The sequence below is a fragment of the Magallana gigas genome, chromosome 10 (assembly GCF_963853765.1).
Source record: "Magallana gigas chromosome 10, xbMagGiga1.1, whole genome shotgun sequence".
Classification (NCBI taxonomy): domain Eukaryota; kingdom Metazoa; phylum Mollusca; class Bivalvia; order Ostreida; family Ostreidae; genus Magallana; species Magallana gigas.
In genome coordinates this window covers 35,024,565-35,043,017 of record NC_088862.1, presented here as the reverse complement: position 1 = coordinate 35,043,017, position 18,453 = coordinate 35,024,565, and the positions used below count along the sequence as shown (strand labels likewise).

Sequence of the window (18,453 nt, the reverse complement as noted above, 5' to 3'; positions counted from 1 at the left end):
CATTTCAAGCCATTATTGCATCACATTTCATATGAGTTGACTTTTAGACATAAGTATGTCCTTTATTCCCTGCATTTACATGTTGAAGCATTCTGACTTAAGATAAACATGTATGCAGAATATTCAGCACTTTCTTTCACCCAATATTTAACGGATTTTCAATACAATGTGTTAGCTTCTGGTACTGATCTTTTTTTCCAATTAAATTGAATTAAAAAAAATTCTATTTTAAAGATGTCAAATCCTACAATGTTTTTATTGTACACTGAATAAAAGATGCACTTGATTGTGAAATCACTTTTTTAATTACATTAATGATAAATGAACAATGTTTTAATCACATATCTTTTAAATATAAAAATATGACACTGTCTTGAGTCATTTGTAGAACAAATAATATGGAATCATTGCAAACTTCCCCTCGATTTTCACTTCTTGTTCTGAATTATTTTAAATTTCCATGCATGTTCTTTAGGAGTTCACTGTTTTGGCAGCGCGGTTTAGGTAAAACCTTTGCAATTTTGTTCAAGTATTCTGACATATTCTGAGGCGTTTTGTCTTTTGCAAGCTCCAACACAATAGGGAGTGTCATGTGTAATTAGTTCCAAGTTTTCACAGCAGTAAAGTTTTGCACAATACAGGCTGAAATTCTGGTCAGCTCTCGGCCGCTAACCTGGCAGTGTGATCGAGGGTAGAACATTTACAGTTACACCCAGTGACGGGGCATTCAGAGTGCTCAGCAAACCACTCTAACAGGTGAGAGGCGTGGCCTCCGTGTCTGCATGATTGGCACCAGGTGAACCAATCATCAATGGCCGTCATCTTTGCTGAATATGCTAATGAGAAGAATACAAAAATTATGATATTTTTGCGGAATATGCTAATGAGAAGAATACAAAAATTAAAAACCATTTGCTTAATATATGATAACGAGAAGAAAACGAAAATTAACATACTTTTGCTGAATATGCTAATGAGAAGAATATCAAAATTAAAACATTTTTTTTTAAATCAAAGTCAGGTCTGTACATAAAAAGTAGATAGTCAAAATTGCAGTTCATAATCAATGTTTTTTTATAACTTAATGAACAAATGATTGTCTAATATATGCGTTACCTGGTAGTCATTGATTATGCCTTTAATTTAGTCAATATTTATGAACATGAGAAACAAAAGAAAAGCAAAGAGACTGAACTTTATGTAATATCTTGGGCCTACATAAAACTAATTGTAACAAGCAATTAAACCCTATATATTTAATGTTATATCCTAAAAATACATACTTTAACCTATTTTATTTTTTTTTGTACAATGGTCAAAATAATACATCAACACATATTAAGGCAAAACCATAGTCTTGTTTTAACAAATAACGTAATTTCAGTCATTTTGAATAAACATTACAAAATAAATCTCAGTGAGGTTTCAAATTGCAGTTACTCAACAAATAGTTTATATTCTTTATAAATTGTTAGAAATCCTTTAAAGCCTGAGAATGTACAGTAAAACACGCTTATAACAAAGTGCCAGGGATGGACGATTTTGCTTCATTATATGCATAATTCGTTATACTGTATCAGTCAAGTTTACAACATGCAATAGAGTCACAGGGAATGAAAATTACGACGCTGTACGCATCAATTCATTATAAGCGTGTTCGCTATAACCGTGTTTAACTGTAACTATTGATTATCAATAAAACATACAAATGGAGGAGATCTATGAACGAGAGAGAGGAAAAGATAGAGAGATATAGAGAAGTTGTGTGAATGCTGACTTGTTTTATCCTTCTGTGTGTACAGAGCAGACCCTGAGGGCGTCCCTAGGTGGGTCAGACACAGGGAACACCGGGGGAGGGGCTTCCTACATCCGGGGCAGCACGATATCTGGAAACAACAAGAGTACGCTCCCTTGATCATATCAGCTTAATTTACATGTAAAGACACATATCAAATTAAATCTGAAAGGGATATTTAAACTAAAAAAAGCTTTGGACAAGACGATGCTAACTTTGTTAAGAAACATGAGGGCATCATAACAGTTGCCTCTATGCATGAATTTCAAATCAAATTCTATCTGTGAGAAGTATTGTATTTGAAAAATAGTTACAGGCAAATGTGCTTGTTTTAATTAAAGCTAGTGCTTTTCATTGCCATTGAATGTCAAATGTTTGGTCATTAATTTAAAAACATCCTGCATTTTCATCAAGCCTATATACATGTATCCTAATGAAAGGTTTAAATTCCAAGTAGATTTTTCCCCCTAAACTGTTGAAGAAGTCCACTGTACAGTAAGAGAATTACACAGGTTTATTACTATAAATTGTTCATAGAAAATTAATGATTACAGAAATGATCTTAGACACATGTACAATTATTATAGTGAAATACCTTTGGTTTTGTGGACGTCAATGTTCCGGCTGAGTAAGAATTGTGTGGTCGAGCACGACTAGCGACGGGCATGTTGCAGGCGATGGATTTTCCGCAGAAGTTACAGCTGACAAACGCCTGGGAGATAACGCAGAAGTTGTCACCGGCCCGCCAGATGATGTCAAATTTAGATCTGTAAACAGCACCAACATCTTTTTATAATAATTGTTTTTTTTCTAACATGAGTGTAAATCTGTTTAAATTAGTGATGATAATTTAAAATTTTTCTATTAACTTTGATTTGTAAATTTTGTGACACCACTTTCTTCTAAGTTTGATCTATAGATTATTGTGCCAACATTTTCTCTGTGTTTTTTACCTTCATACTCTACTGTTTTATCTAAAAGGGGCATGGTCACAATGTTGGTCAAAAATTAATTTTCGATTTTAATGTTTACAATGCTTCAGAGAGGCATTTTTAATAGGCAATCAAAATTTAAGTGACATTTATTGAGTTATAAGCGAGTTACAGAGCTTTCAATTCCTCCCTATGTAAACAAAGCTTTTGTTTACATTTCGAATATTGAAGTGAAAATTCCAGTTTTAGACCTGAAATAAATGTGTTAACTGTTTATATATGCTTTAAATGAATAATAAGACAAAACAGCTTTAAAAAGATAGGAAACCAAATGTCAGTGTCATTTGTTGAGTTATAAGCGAGTAAGATGGCTTACAATTCTTTGCTATGTATACAAAGCCTTTGTTAGGAACTGTTCGTTTATGCTTAAAATGAATAAAGAGATAGACTAATTAGCTTGAAAAAGATTTTTACTGGTATTTTGAACATTAATTTGTAAACAAAAAGAGGGCACGGGCCTTGTTTGCATGACAAAAAATTGTGAGCGCTGTATCTTACTTCTAACTCAAGAACTGACTCTCAGATTTCGCTTGAATTTAAGAAATGCATTTGTAAAGTATTGTAAATAATAAAAACAGAAAAACTGAATTTGACCAAAATCATGACCATGTCCCTTTAAGTTACAAAATAAACCTATAAATTCTTAGGTACCATGTCCTACCAGTACAAGAGACAACTTTTTCTAGGTCAAATTATTATTTAAAACTGTCATTGCTGTCAAATTTGCTAGCGAGGTATTGGCTATTGCAACATCTCATACAGTTTAAATATTCAATCAAATATCTCTAAAAAACTTTATAAATTAGATAAATGTATAAGCACATTTTAAAAATTCAAGTGTTACACATAAAAATTTTAAACAATGACCTCAATTCAACGTTAGCATATTGATAAATGGCAAGGGGAATTTGCTGTATAATACCTGTGATGCCAGAGTCTCCATCGATCCAAAAGTTCTCTGTACCTGCCACAAAGAGAAACACAGGGGCTTATATTTTTGTTCTCAAATGTAATCTACATACTCAAGGACATTTGATATAGGCAATAACCTACATATTCATACACCTTTGATAATTTATTTCAATACTCATAGACTTTTAGTATAAGCAATAGAAACAACAATTAAGAATATAATAAATTGATGAAGATTGCGATTTTATCCAGTTCAGCACCCATTTATCCTCGAATATTTCATTGTGCAAGGAGAACACAGAGCTCATACTAATTTAAGATAATTACTGGCAATTCCTCATTAAATGCAAAGAATTAATATCCGCATAAAATCGTGAGAAACCTATCTCTCAAATTTTACAGTCTCACTTTTATTTCTCTGACATATGCAAACTACTTGAAGTATGATAAAAATAAAGAATTTGCGATTTTATGTTCTGGTGATTAGGTGGAAAACTTCTGAATGGTGTACTTAAGTACTTGAGGAATCTACAATAACTAGATGGATAACATTTATTGATAGGCGGAAGTCACGGATTACGATTCTATCCAGTTCAGAACTCGCTCGTCCTTGGACATCTCGTTGGGGAGAGAGAACACACACAGCAGGGCAGCCGTCTGTATATCACCCGTCATGTCCACAAACCTTGAGATGAGGGACACTCCATCAGGGGTCAGAGCTACAACATACCATAGATCATACTAAAATCAATGAAAACTTGGAGATCAGGAACACTGAAACAGACCATAGATCATACTAAAATCAATGAAAACTTGGAGATCGGTGACACTCCATCGGGGGTCAGACCTACAACAGACCATAGGTCATACTAAAATCAATGAAAACTTGGAGATCGGTGACACTCCATCGGGGGTCAGACATACAATAGACCATAGGTCATACTAAAATCAATGAAAACTTGGAGATCGGGGACACTCCATCAGAGGTCAGACCTACAACAGACCATAGATCATACTAAAATCAATGAAAACTTGGAGATCAGAGACACACTATGTTATTGTTTTTAACCATTTACAAAGTATAAACTAGGAGGAATGTTGCACACTTAATACAGTCACTTAATTTTGATATCATTATTTGATTGATAGCTGAACAGTACAAGGAAATTGAAAGATATCTGGTTAAACAAGCTTAAAAGCATACATTTTCTTCTCCTATTTCTCTCTGTATGAATATAACATGGAAAAATTATAAGTGTTGATTTAAATGCTTTATGTTTTGGAAATTAAGTACAACAACCCCTGTACTTTTACACGGTGCAATAAACCGGAGGTTAAAAAAAATGTCATATTTTTTGGTCATCGAAGCGGTCACGGTCCAGTAGCTATAGTCTGAAGGTTAAAGCTGAACACCGCTCGTAAATAAGCACCGTCACAAAGGTACTTGTTATATAAACCCTTCAATTTGTTCCACCCGATTGCGCACCTCAAACTCGTGGCCTACGTGTAGTATTCCTTTTGTTGTTTTTGAATTTTATACATTTATTTCTTATTCTATGTCCATATTCTGTTTGCAAATAATTACATTGACCTGTTGATTTGATGTTAGTGTTCACGGAGCTTGAAAGAAAGTGCGTAAAATTTGATAATTTCATCGTGACCGAGAAATAAAAAGCGAGTCAAGATGTATGTCTACACATGCGATACACAGTAAACACTGTGCCGGATAATTATGCCAGTGTCAAGGTGACATTTTTGCACCCGCTTAAGCTGCATATATCGAATAATTCAAATATGCAAAATGATAGACCATTGCTTAAAGAGTTAACAACCACCTTTGTTATCATAGTATCTCACCTGTCAGGTGAGATATTTTCCTTTCAAAAATAAATTCCCATAGGAAAATAATTTTTCCCATAGGAAAAACAATATTCCTATAAGTAATTTGAAATTTCCTATCGGAATACAAGAACTTCCTACAGGAATTTCAATTCCGATAGGATTTGATAAAATCCGATAGGAAAACTTAATATCCTATAGGAAAACTACATGTCTGAATCAAATTCCTACAGGAAATACCATTCTCCTATAGGAAATATAATTCCTATAGGACTTTTTAAAAAAAAATCCTGTAGGATTGTCAATATTTCCTGTAGGAGAATCAATTCTGCCATGGGAATTATCATTTTTCGATGGGATATTAATTTCTAAAGGTAATTATCTCACCTGTCAGGTGAAACACACTAAAAACAAAAGTGGTTATATACTATCTAGACAATGGTCTATCATTTGGTATACATGGATTTTTCCGAAACTGCATATTAAGCGGGTCCAAAAATGCCACCTTGGCACTGGCATAATTATTCGGCACAGTGTTAGTACCCCTAGAGCAGTGTTTTACTTAAAATTTTGAGAACTCTTTTACTGCAATTCCCTGCGACAATTTAAATCGATTTACACGGGTTGTTACATTTGAATTCAATAGTTTATAAAGAACAGACATTAATTATTTGTTTTACGTAAACGTGAGAGAACTCTTCATTGCAATTCCGTATCAGTGCATCAATTTTGATTGATTAACACAAAATGGTAAATTATAAATAAATATTTAATACATGTACATAAAAACATATTGTGTTTTGCTTAAAATTCAGAATTTATTTTTACTCCAATTCCCTGCAACAATTTTGGTTAATTAACATGGACTGTACATAAGATGTGAATATTTAAACAGAAAATACATTGATTTTCTGTTTAACTTATACATGTAGTTAAGGGAATTCTTTCATTTCAATTCCCGGGCAGTGCATCAATTTTGATTGATTAACATAAAATTGTACATTATGAATAAATATTCTATACAGAAAAACATATATTGTGTTTGACTTAAAATTAAAACAAAAACTTAAACTGTTCTGACTGCACTAATGTAACGACTTCTTTGGTTGATATCACATCTTTCATCGGTTGTGGTTTATTTTGATTATTTTTTTCCCACGGACAGGTACATTATAAACTAATATTTTATTTAGATGTTTACAGGCAATTTGTGCGTGCAATCAAACATAGCTGTGCTATTTATTCATCCCTACCATTACCCGACATTCAAGTTATCATTCAGTTAGATGGATAACACAGGCTTATCCTGTCATCATGACTTGAATTTTAATGACACTTAACTTCACTTCATCAAACAAGACGAACTAGAAAAGAATGAACGTTTACGAAAAAGAATGACTACAAGAGCTAACAATTTCATTTTGATGTTTAAATATTGTAGGTGTATGTGCTTTAGACTCCAAAAATAAGAATACACTCCCCGATACATATTTATAAAATTTGCAATATTACATTTTGTGTTGATCTTAATGAAAATATTAAAACACAAAATGTAATCATTACTTATGATCACTCAAAACCTGTCAAAATGTATCATGATAACGACGGATAATACACCAGTGATCAAGACCTTACCGATACTAGTACTGTACCAGTACATCTTATTATGTATAACAAATTAGACACAGTTTAAATGATTATACTATTGTACACATGATTAAAAGTTATACTATTATACGGATCATAGAGGACTTTGTACTATTTCTAGTGCCATATAAAATAATCGAGGGTCATTTATCACTTATATATCATTAAGGAAGGAGTCTTTTCTTTTTTTGGACTTGTCAAACGTAAATTTATTTAATTATTCATTAAATCAAGATGAAAGGAAATTAAAATAGTATATTTTTCTTCCTTTTTTACTATCATATAACTTGGCATAGAAAAGGTAACCAATGTTTAAAATCTAACAAGGACTATATTTTTGGCTTAATATTGGCGTAGGAAAAATCACGTCTCGCAATTCAGAATTGCTGCAGAATAATGAGTTTGTTTTAGCATTTTAAAAACAATAACATATTAATGTTGTTTTTTTTTGTACTAATGTGAACTAATAATATAATGCTTGGGTTTCAAAATATGTTTTTAAAAAATGATTTGCCTATCAAACTTCACTTTTATAAGCTTTTTAACGCGCCCATTCTATACATTGATTTTTGTGAAAAAAATCACTAAAATCAGTTTTTCTCTCTAAATAAATGGTCAATATATTAGCTTTTCTCTCAATTCATATCTTTTTATAAATTCAGAATAGATAAAAATCAGAAATGTTTCATTATTGGAAGCATAAAATAATAGTTAGATTTTCTTCAAAATGTAAAAAAAATAGAGGAAATGCGGGCTAAGCAATATCAATTTTAGTACAAATATTTATTCCAATTTAGTAGTACTAGCTGATAGACATTCTGATATTCTATTATTTTATTGAAGAATAGAATCTTCAAATCTTAAACAATGTCAACAGAACTACAAAGAGCTACATTTATTTCTTTTATGATCGTTTACGTTGATCATCATTTACGTTGAGGAAAAAGGTAGTGAACTTGACCTGATCTTATACGAAAACAAAAAGGTCAAATTTGAATAAAATGGTAGAATCAATTGGTAATATGATCCCATTGACTGTGTCAAAATTTCATAAATTTCTTATTATAAGAAGTATGTTTGATACCGAGAAGACTCTTTCCTTAAGTGAAAAATATTGCAAACATTGATTAAAATCAAATATGAATTCTAAATCAATAAATATTATTCATTAATAATTAATAATAACATGGCATTTAAACATGAAGTTAGTGCGATATTTAGTTCCCAGTATGGATACTGTTGATGTACTGTTGATACAAGTTAAGGTCTTTATCATGGACACGTTTGTCAACTTTTTATGTAGAAGATGACTTGATTTTTTTCTTTCAATGAAATAGCGTTTGGGAGTTTTAGAATACTCAGTATACTTGAACATCAAAGTTATATTTTTTGAGTTTCTGATATACTGTAAGATATCCTGGTCGATAAAAAGCTCCAAAGTTTTTTTTCAGTATAAATACAGCATTGTACAACGGTTCAATAAATGTGTGCAGCTTAAATCAAAACTTGTTTAAATTAATACAGCTTTCAACAATTTCATAACAAATATTTCATATATCTTATTCAAACAAAGGATATGAACATAAATACAAACTAATGAACTTATTTTAAAACAGGAAAATTGACTTTTCTATATATTCAATTAAATAAAACCAAGTAGACTCCCCTTAATTTTTTTACCACCACCCCCCCCCCCCCCTCATGTATCTGGGTTGCAAAATGGGTCAATAAAATGTCCAGAAAACTTTACTTTTGTCCAACAGAATCTTCAATCATATTCAATGAAATGGCATCGCAATACTTTGTGATATATGGGGAATTATCAACCAAACCAGTATGATATTGAAATGAGGGCGTTTATTGTGTTTCGAAAAATAATTTATTTATTGTTAAATAAGGAGAAAATACGATCATGTGATAACGAGATCTGTTCAGTGAAACTTGACATTAGCTAATCAATAGGCACGCTTTTAAAAACATGCTTCAAACTTCATCCTAATGGATTGCTCTCTTAAAAATGAGTTTTTTGCACTTTATAAATTTTTGAAACAAAATATTAGAAAATGCAAAACGTTTCCTCTAACCTGTATGTTTATACGTAAACTCGTTAAAGGATTCTTCTATTAACAGCGAGGCTGTCAACATGCAGTTCCAATTCTTCAATACAGTAATTGCGTGTATTCTTGCTTCGCTTCAACTCTCACACAACCAACAGTCTAGATGTACAACCTACACCATGCATAAAAAGTTTATTGGGTCACTTCACGATGATCGAGCAAAGCCTCTCTGGGAAATAGAGAAAGAATCTGTTGGTTTGGCCATGCATGTTTGTTTCGCTTATTGTGAAAGAGACCAGCGATGCGTGGGGATCGAGATTTGCACGATACGACCAGACTTGGCACGATGCAGGGGATGTTGTGAATGGTACGTGGTTGACAAAGATGGAGGACTCCCCAGAACCGCTATTGGTGGCTGCAAATATTTTGAACTGGTTTGAATATTTGATTATTTTTTTTTTTAATTTCTCTGCATAGAATATGTAAAGTATGTTTTGTTTCTTTTTATAATAGAAATCTGATTACAAAATATAAATTTAAACCTTATTTTCCATTGAAAAACAAACCTTCAGTAAAATGTAACGATACAATCCTCAACGATTGCTATTATTGGAATACCCTTATTATGTGCAGTTTGTTTTGCAAATATTGTTAAGGAAATGAACTCAATGTCTACCCAAGTTACACAAGTTTAACCTTGGTTGGGGCAATATACCCTTTATAATCTGCGAAGCGTATTTGCACATTAGTATTTAATTGTCATACAATTTGTGGGTATAGTTGTAAACGTATTTTGGACTTCACACAGTCCGAAAAAGAATGGAAAATCTTTAATTATTTAGTCAAAGGAATTAGTATCATCATCTGACCTTTAGGTTTTTTCTTCTTATAAACTATGAACTACTTGGTTAAGAAAATAAAAACTGAAGAACTTACTCGATTCTCGAGCAAACGTGGGCCAATAGGATGTTAAGTAATCTAGTGCCATCTTGAATTGTAAGGTGAAAGGCAAAAGATAGTAGGCGTGATATACATGTAAAGACGGGGTTTTCCTATAAACTGTGCGTCAACTTGACATCATGTTATACTATGCTCCGCGGTGACAAAACATGTTGTTTTTTAATTCGGGTATCGAAAATACATTTTCATCAAATGTGAAACTTCACATATCAATAAAATAGGTGTTGATGCCTACAATAATCTGTTAAATATGACATTTATGAAAAGTATTTGTCATAATTAAAAGGTCACATCGTCTTTTTGATTGACCCTCGTATATCATTATGATTTGTTTTAAAACGTTAATAAACAACTCAATTATTAATGCAACATGAATTATGAATAGTGGGAAAAATTGTAGAAGGAAACTGAAAAACATTTAACCCTGCATATATAATAATTTGCTACCATCTATAAGTTGAAATGCATTGGAGAGGATTTAAGATGCAAGATAATCATAACGATCTATAATACTTTTAAAAAGATTAAAACAATCTAGTCAAGTTTTGTAAAAGGCAATATTTAACATCCTACCAGATTGTAAAACATATATAAAAACAATTCTTTACTTCATAGATCCACTTTAACTGTAAAATCTATTCATATAATGTATAAAGACACCCACACATATTTTATTGCTGTACATTAGTTTTAGTTATATCAGAGCAAATATACCCAGTACTTAAATCATGTACGATACAAACTGCTAATGTTATTGTTACTGATATTTGATTATAAACCTGTTGCTTATATTTAGAGCAAGAATAGCGTGGAATCAAGAGGGACCAGATGTAAGTATGAAATAAGAAATTAAATTTACCGTCAATGCGATATTTTAGAGAATTAAATACTTTAATTGCCGATTTTTAAAAATACAATATACAGTAGCTAAGATATGTGTTACTTCTTCTCAATAACTCGATTATTGGTCATTACAACAGAAACAAACAATTATATGTAAATATCGGAGCACTTTCATTGTATCGAAATGTATTTAAAATGCACAGAATCTATGACATTTTTCACCTTATTGTTAATGTTTTTTCCTTGAAAAGAAAAGGTGGGAACAATATACTTAGTAAACAAAATGAGGATATTCTAACAGAAAATGACACAATACTTAATAAAACAATATCCTGATACAATATTTCTTTTGATCTTGATTACTAGTGTCTACAAATTCAAACTTGTCAGCAGTAGCTAGCTCAACATACATTGAGCATGGGATATTGGAAGTAGAATATCCAGCCTCCAATGTTCTAGATGGAATTTACGGCAACGACTGCAAACGTGTTAATGTATATAGTTCTGTCATTGAAAAAAATCCATGGTTAGAAGTAGCATGGTCCGGAACAATAACAATTTGGAGAATAATAATCTACAATCGTTATGAATGTTGTGGTAAGTAATATTAAAAATGTCTTCGTAAAAGAATGATAATTCAATTTTAAGTATATCTAAAAAAAAGAATCTAAATCAATGAAATATTAAGATTAGCATATAATAGAAACAAGCTCAAATGATTTTGATCATGCTTAATTTAAAAAGACAAAACATTGTCATATTAGGTTATCAGATGAACTATGCATCTTTTTTCACTACAAAATCAGTATAATTTTATACATGATCTTACACACGGTAAAATTTATTTACTATATACAGGGAAATATTCGCCCCCTTTTTTTCACCCCTTTTGCCCTCGATATCAGCGGGCGAATTTAAGACTGTGCGAATTCCAATGTTCCAAATTATGTCTTTAGTACACACGCAAATCTTTCCAAATTTAAGACGGGGCGAAACCGTTTGCAAGTGTAGAGGAGTGAAAATAACACGGGGCGAAAATAACCCAGTATAAAGTATAGCAAAAATAAAATCACCAAATAAATAAATATACCCCAGAACCGGCCTTTAAGAACTCATTAGGTCGAATTATTGATTACAACTAAATGTTGTCAGCGGTGTTGATTTGTGCTTTGGTCCAAACACTGTTTCACTTTCGGTTTGCCGGAGAGTTGATTAAAATCAACTCCCAAAAATCGCTTAGTGAATACTTATATATTCGACTTGATCAACTGTTAAGGCCACGATTGTTATGTCTTTTGATACATTTTACATCTATACAATCTAGTACGATCTAGTTTTGACACTGGGAAATTTTGTCTACTATTCTATTGAAAAGAACTACCTACAAACCCTGCAGGATAACAAAGATGTAATAATAAACGCACAATTTCTTACAATTTTTAAGAAATATTTTTGTAATGACATAATAATTTCCTATTATTATTCAACAGCATGATCTTAATTAACAACTAATTAAATTTGATGACACCATTAAAATCGATTCATACATATGTACAAACATATACTTATAACTTCATCTATCTATCATATCATTTTGACAGGTTCCCGTTTGGTAAATTTAAACGTCACATACAAAAACAACGGGGTTACCGGCATTTGTGGCTTTTATCCGGGTCTCTTGTCACGTGACGGTGATATCCTTCTGTTTTACTGTCCACCAGAAGCTCATGCTACTTCAGTAAAGCTCCAAATCCATTCTAAACCAGGACAAATCAATGAACTGAATTTGTGTGAAGTTGAAATTTACAAGAAAAGTTAAATTCAATTCTTGTGCAAATCTTGGTTATTTAAATATATAGTTCAATAATTCTTTTTTTTTTGTTTTTACTATTAGTATATCAGAGACAGTGGACACTTTCAGAATTAATTGAAAGAGAAATTCCACCCAAAATATCGCTTTATTTTGTCATATTCACTTCATTTCCTCAGTTACATGTACATATGTCAATAAGCAAGACTTTTTGTAGTCCTATGTTGTTTTTTTTTCATTGATGACAAAAATTGAAGGTTTGAATATTTCAAAAAGATGTAACTATAAGTAGAAAAAAAATTCTTATTCTAGTACAAGTGAAACATAAATACTAACTTATTCTACTATTGCAGTACTTGATGGGAAATTTTAAAAATAAAAAAAAAATCCTTATTGTTTCATTTTTTTAAAGACTTTTATCATTTCTATTATTAACCCAGGAGATTTCTTAATATTGATTTTTTAGAATGTAACAACACTTTTCGATTGGTATGATAGAAAAATTAATTGCGTCTTGTTTTTAAATAAATACATTTTTAGAATATTCGATTTAATTTAGGAAGGAGTCTTTTCTTGTTTTCGACTTGTCAAACGTAAATTTGATGAACTGTTCATTTAATCGAAATGAAAGGAAATTAAAAATGTATATTTTTATTTCTTCTTTAATATCTTCCAACTTGGTATAGAAACAGTACTCAATGTTTAGAATCTACCAAGGAATATTTTTGGGTGGAATATTGGCGTAGGAAAATACCACGTTTTTCAATCCAGAATTGATGTAGATTAATCAGTTAGTTTGGTATGTTTAAAACAATAACATTAATGTTGGATTTTTAAACTAATGGGAACTAAGGGTATGATACCTGGGTTTAAGAATTTGTTTTTTAAATAAGATTTAGAGAATATAAAACTATGTGACATACATGTACATCACTTCTAGTGGGTAATGTATAAATGTATGCTATGTATCATTTGAAGGATATACCCCAATGTCACTTGATAACAAAGACAGGCGTTTAAGGGATAAACAGTATTATATGTACGTTTGATCTGACGAAGTTTTACCCATGTTATTTTAAATTACGTGTTTTTAATTCAATCAATTCTAAATAGTACGCAGCGCGTGCTGACGATATATTTTCATAGATTCAACAAAATTTCTTTTAATTTTTTTTTTTTTTTTTACAAATGTTAGATAAAAATTGCATAATACAGACCAAAGTTCTGAGCCAGAAATATTACTACAAAGAAAAAAATACACGTAGATAATTGGTCCACTTTCCCATTTTCAGAAATTGGTGGTGACATTTATATTTGTTCCGTTATCATATAAAGCAATCATAAAAAGTCAAACCCCTTCTCACGACGCGCATCCTCAATTTGTTCGAGGAAGAACCCAATTGACATTTATATTATGTAAAATATCGAAATCAGCAATGAGTTATTTTAGCTAAATGGATAATGTTCAACAATTTACACGTTTAACTTGATTTTGAGAATATTTAAAAGGAAATGAAGTTCGAACTTTGAACAACGGCAAAAATGGAACTCATAAGGTCCTGTTTTTATTTTGGCTTATTTGTCTACTTTGGAGCGCAAGGTTTTTCATTTGATGATCACCTTAGGATAAGGACGGTTCAGAGAAATGAAGGTATGTAATCAAAATAGAGGGATTTCAATGAAAGGTCAGTTCATCAAGATATGATATTTCTTAAAACATGTTTATTGATTATAAAATATCTTGTACCCTTCGGTGTTCAGAAAATGCACGTATATGATTAACCATTACATCTTTTGCTTATAATTCATGGTATTTATGGCACCATAGAATGCAAACAAAACATTTTCTTTTAAATCAAAGAACCTGCTTTGTTAACGACAATTTCTTTCGTATTTTTTACAAGATACTAGTAAAATGTTAAGTTTCAATTAATTTTTGCTCGAAACTCTTTAATAAAGGCATCAAATAATCCTGTTTTGCCAATACATTCAATAATCATCTTTTTACTCGTTTCACTCAATAGGTCAAGACAACTGTCCGACGTATGAGCGGATGGGAGCTTGTATGGACGGAAAGGTAGGCGATCCACCTTTCAACAAGACATCAGATGGAACATACGTATTCGCCGAAAATCTGTTTTCTCGTGTGTGCAGGTAAACAAAGCAATCTTTTTCTCTGAAAACTATGGTGACGTCGTTTCAACAGACTCATGTTTCAAGTTAATATTACTACATTAACTTCTTTAATTTGTTTGTGAATTCCATCGATGCCTTTCATTCACAAAATAAAAGCTAAACTGCTGGGACATATCACTAACATAATACTCATTAATCTTTGCTCACAATTCACACATAGTCAAAGTTCATCGTTCGTAACATTTAACATATTTGCAAATGTAAATAATACTGTTTTATGTTTATTGTGTTTATTTGCTTCTGACAAAAATTGATGCTATATGATACAGTGACAAATTGATGGTATATGATTTAGTAAAAAATTGATTTTATATAGTTCAGTGACAAATTGATGGTATATAATTCAGTGAAAATTTGATAAAAAGTTTAAATACTAAATGAATAATAGATGAGTTGATACTAGATTATTCAGAGAAAAGTTGATACAAAAATATCAATCTCAAGGTTTTTAAGCTAGGAAACCTCAAAATAATTATAACTACAATAAGTTAGTTATGTTGATCAAAGCCGTAGCAGCAAACAAAAGAAATTTTTGGACGATAAGAATATGTTGTCAAGGTTACTAGTGTAGAAATTCAATGTAAGTTATACTATCTCTTTTCTCTTTAATATTGGCTGGTCAGAGAGTTAGGAATTTATAAATCGTGATAATTATTTTTTTTTTTAATTTTTAGTTTATTTACTGAATTAAGAAAATGCTACAAAAGCTTTGGACTCCCGGACTGCGATACACCTCTGCCAACCTATGTCAAGAAGTCACGTGATCTAGCAAATTTGATTTGTCGTAATAAAGACAGTAAGCTTGCATTTTATAAATAAACATGTGAAAACGTTAAATGGCAATATAGAACTTCTAATATATAGATCTAATCTAAAGGAAAACCTTTAAAGTGGCATGGTCATAATTTGAGCTGAAACTTTTCATATTGTATTTCATTTTTTTATTACTCAGTGAAAAAAATTGTCACAATAAATAGTAGATTGATCATATATAACTTGATATATCTTATAACAATATGTAGGGTTACCAACACTTTTGTATGTAAACGTTTATATATTTTCTATTCGACTTGTTCGGGACCTGCATCGGGTACCCAAACCACCAACTGTTATTATGTATCGTTGTACATAAAAGGTTAATCTTTTTTTTAAATAATAATTTTGCCAATTCTTTCCCAGGGACTTGTACCTGTTTATCCTAATTTTCACAAGAATATGTTACTTAGAAATGAAAAAAAGATATGGGTGGTCTCAATAATTTCCTCGTTCTTAAATTATTTTTAATTACTCAGCACAATGCTTAATTGTCTGTGTTTCTTTTTTAATATTCAAACAAGCGTTGATTTATAACCAAGAACGTAGATCCAGTTGTTTGTTTAGTCCTTGCCGAGTTTAGTTAATATTGATTCATTAAACTTGTTCTACGTCCAGTATAAAAACACAAACTTACATATCATTTTAACGGTATGTGCCATTTTTCCTCCTTTATATTTAACACATTTTACATTTTAAATAGTGTAACGGCTTTTGCATCAACATCATATAGCTGTCATTAAACACACACACACATTGGTATAATTGATGAACTAAGCAAATGTTGACAAACTTTATTTTTCTACTCATCAGAGTGGACTTCGCTGTTAGGATGTATCAATAAGAGGACTTTTCAATCCGCAGTTACAACCTGGGCAAACTCAGACAACCAACAAGTGAACGCTGAAAATATATGCTCGTACGTTCAGATTACATATAGTTTAACTGTTTTAAAGGAGTTCTGATGGTAAATAATAACTGTTTAGAAAAGAGAATTTTAAAGACAAAAATTATACATGTATATACGAAAACCAGTATCATTTTACAGTGTCTTTGTCATTTATATCTATGTTTGCTGGCTTCTTAACCTTTTTTCATCATTTGTCATCAACAAAGTAACAAAAATGGTCATTAAAAACTAACTTTATTAACTTCTCAATCATTCTTTAACATCGCATGCATTTTCGCTAGCCTTATTTTCTATTCGTTTTCTCATCGCATTATGCCGTGTTTAATAACAAGAGGCCGACTTGCCACATCGCTCACCTGAACAACAGTGCCTTGTAACATTTTATTTTGTAGCATATATGCTATTTCTATTGACAATTAAGAATCTACGTTGTTTGAGGATCCTTGCAGAGTACTCACACAAACTGTAGCAAAGACGTTTTCCATAGATATTTCTAAGTTAATCTTTGTCCCCGTCGCGGGACCCCAGTACTAGTATTAGTCCGATAGTTACAGCTTTATCAATTTAGAATCTACATTATTTAATGATGCTTGCATAGTTACATTATGTACCTCACAACGTTAAACAATGTAGTTCTTCAGAAGATTTTTAAACAGTTTTTATGTTAAACTTTGAACCCTTCTGGATCCCTAGTATCAAATCGAGGGTCACGGCTTAAATAATTTAAAATCTGCGCTATCTGAGGATGCTTAAATAGTAATCTGACAAATTGAAGCTATGTGATTCTCAAAGATTTTAAAATAGTTTCCATATATTTTTTTATAACTTCTACGTTAAATTCTGAACCCATCTTGGGTCTTTAGTATTAGTCCAGGGATCGCTATTTTTTATTTTCAGTTGAAATGTCAAGCTACATAATAAAATGCATCAATTGCTTTTCTGTAAATCATCTTTACAGGGCTAACCTTCTTGTTTTACCAAATAAGCCCAGTGAAACATTTTAACTCTTTAAATCATTGCATATGAAATTCGTGCGAGCATATGAAGATAGCGAGATTTGTTTTAAAAAAGTACACAATTTGCGACAGCGTTTTTCTTTCTCTCCTTTGTTTTGGAAAAAAAAATTAAATATATCAATTTGGGAATATTTGTTTTCTTATTTCAAGCGGTGGAACTTAGAAGATGCATTTGATTCTTTATATTACATATGTAGTGAAAGCGCAATCAATAACTGATAATTGTTTTTTCTTATCAAGGACTGCAAATGAAAAACTAAATGAATTCCTGCAATCTACACGTACAGCTTGTGGAGAGGAAGACTATTCAACGATAAAGACGTTGCTAAGCAGAGATGCCTTCGTCTTCGTTAGTACATTCGGGATCCCGCGTTACCCCGAGCAATGTGACTTTCAAGTTGAGGAGACGCCTTCGTCTGCTCTGTAAAGATACCAAAGCTGATCAATGATGAAACTAATTTCATGAACGACAACCGACTGAATTGAATCTTAAATAAATATCACATCAATTAATTGGTTCTGGGTTTTTTTTCAATTTAGAAAAAATATTTTTGTTGTCTGTATTTTTTCCCCATTGTATTTGAGCTTTTTAACGAGAGAGTGTAAGTGAGACCGATTTGATCTTGGCCTTTCTCTGACGATTCACATGCACAGCTGTACATT

At 31.4% G+C, this 18,453-nt stretch overlaps 3 protein-coding genes across 3 annotated transcripts; 2 read left to right on the top strand and 1 right to left on the bottom strand.

The window, feature by feature from the left end:
- Positions 1 to 286: 286 nt before the first annotated feature.
- On the bottom strand, positions 287 to 4,621 carry LOC105340628 (GATOR2 complex protein MIOS-A). Its single transcript, XM_066072693.1, has 6 exons — positions 4,558 to 4,621; positions 4,280 to 4,418; positions 3,710 to 3,751; positions 2,391 to 2,562; positions 1,778 to 1,886; positions 287 to 836 (listed from the first exon to the last, which is right to left on the bottom strand). The coding sequence occupies exons 1-6, from the start codon at positions 4,619 to 4,621 to the stop codon at positions 655 to 657; spliced, it is 708 nt and encodes a 235-aa protein (XP_065928765.1). The 3' UTR covers positions 287 to 654.
- A 4,692-nt stretch (positions 4,622 to 9,313) lies between these two features.
- LOC109618293 (uncharacterized) lies at positions 9,314 to 12,960 on the top strand. The gene is made up of 4 exons (XM_020065696.3): positions 9,314 to 9,676; positions 10,999 to 11,032; positions 11,412 to 11,642; positions 12,647 to 12,960. The coding sequence occupies exons 1-4, from the start codon at positions 9,329 to 9,331 to the stop codon at positions 12,862 to 12,864; spliced, it is 831 nt and encodes a 276-aa protein (XP_019921255.2). The 5' UTR covers positions 9,314 to 9,328; the 3' UTR covers positions 12,865 to 12,960.
- A 1,389-nt stretch (positions 12,961 to 14,349) lies between these two features.
- Positions 14,350 to 18,303, top strand: LOC105338180 (uncharacterized). Its single transcript, XM_034453889.2, has 5 exons — positions 14,350 to 14,506; positions 14,880 to 15,009; positions 15,726 to 15,847; positions 16,678 to 16,783; positions 18,031 to 18,303. The coding sequence occupies exons 1-5, from the start codon at positions 14,398 to 14,400 to the stop codon at positions 18,215 to 18,217; spliced, it is 654 nt and encodes a 217-aa protein (XP_034309780.2). The 5' UTR covers positions 14,350 to 14,397; the 3' UTR covers positions 18,218 to 18,303.
- The last annotated feature ends 150 nt before the right edge of the window (positions 18,304 to 18,453 follow it).

What these genes read in the sequence shown, in the direction of transcription:
- LOC105340628 (XM_066072693.1), bottom strand. Translation starts at nt 4,621, where the DNA reads ATGTCTGACCCCCGATGGAGTGTCACCGATCTCCAAGTTTTCATTGAT. An exon ending in GTTCTGAACTGGATAGAATC is followed by an intron (nt 3,752 to 4,279) that starts GTAATCCGTGAC and finishes TCTTTGTGGCAG; the next exon opens with GTACAGAGAACTTTTGGATC. An exon ending in CACACAGAAGGATAAAACAA is followed by an intron (nt 837 to 1,777) that starts GTCAGCATTCAC and finishes TCTTCTCATTAG; the next exon opens with CATATTCAGCAAAGATGACG.
- LOC109618293 (XM_020065696.3), top strand. Translation starts at nt 9,329, where the DNA reads ATGCAGTTCCAATTCTTCAATACAGTAATTGCGTGTATTCTTGCTTCG. An exon ending in GCTGCAAATATTTTGAACTG is followed by an intron (nt 9,677 to 10,998) that starts GTTTGAATATTT and finishes GCTTATATTTAG; the next exon opens with AGCAAGAATAGCGTGGAATC. An exon ending in GGAATCAAGAGGGACCAGAT is followed by an intron (nt 11,033 to 11,411) that starts GTAAGTATGAAA and finishes CTTGATTACTAG; the next exon opens with TGTCTACAAATTCAAACTTG.
- LOC105338180 (XM_034453889.2), top strand. Translation starts at nt 14,398, where the DNA reads ATGGAACTCATAAGGTCCTGTTTTTATTTTGGCTTATTTGTCTACTTT. An exon ending in CTGTTTTCTCGTGTGTGCAG is followed by an intron (nt 15,010 to 15,725) that starts GTAAACAAAGCA and finishes TTTAATTTTTAG; the next exon opens with TTTATTTACTGAATTAAGAA. An exon ending in GATTTGTCGTAATAAAGACA is followed by an intron (nt 15,848 to 16,677) that starts GTAAGCTTGCAT and finishes TCTACTCATCAG; the next exon opens with AGTGGACTTCGCTGTTAGGA.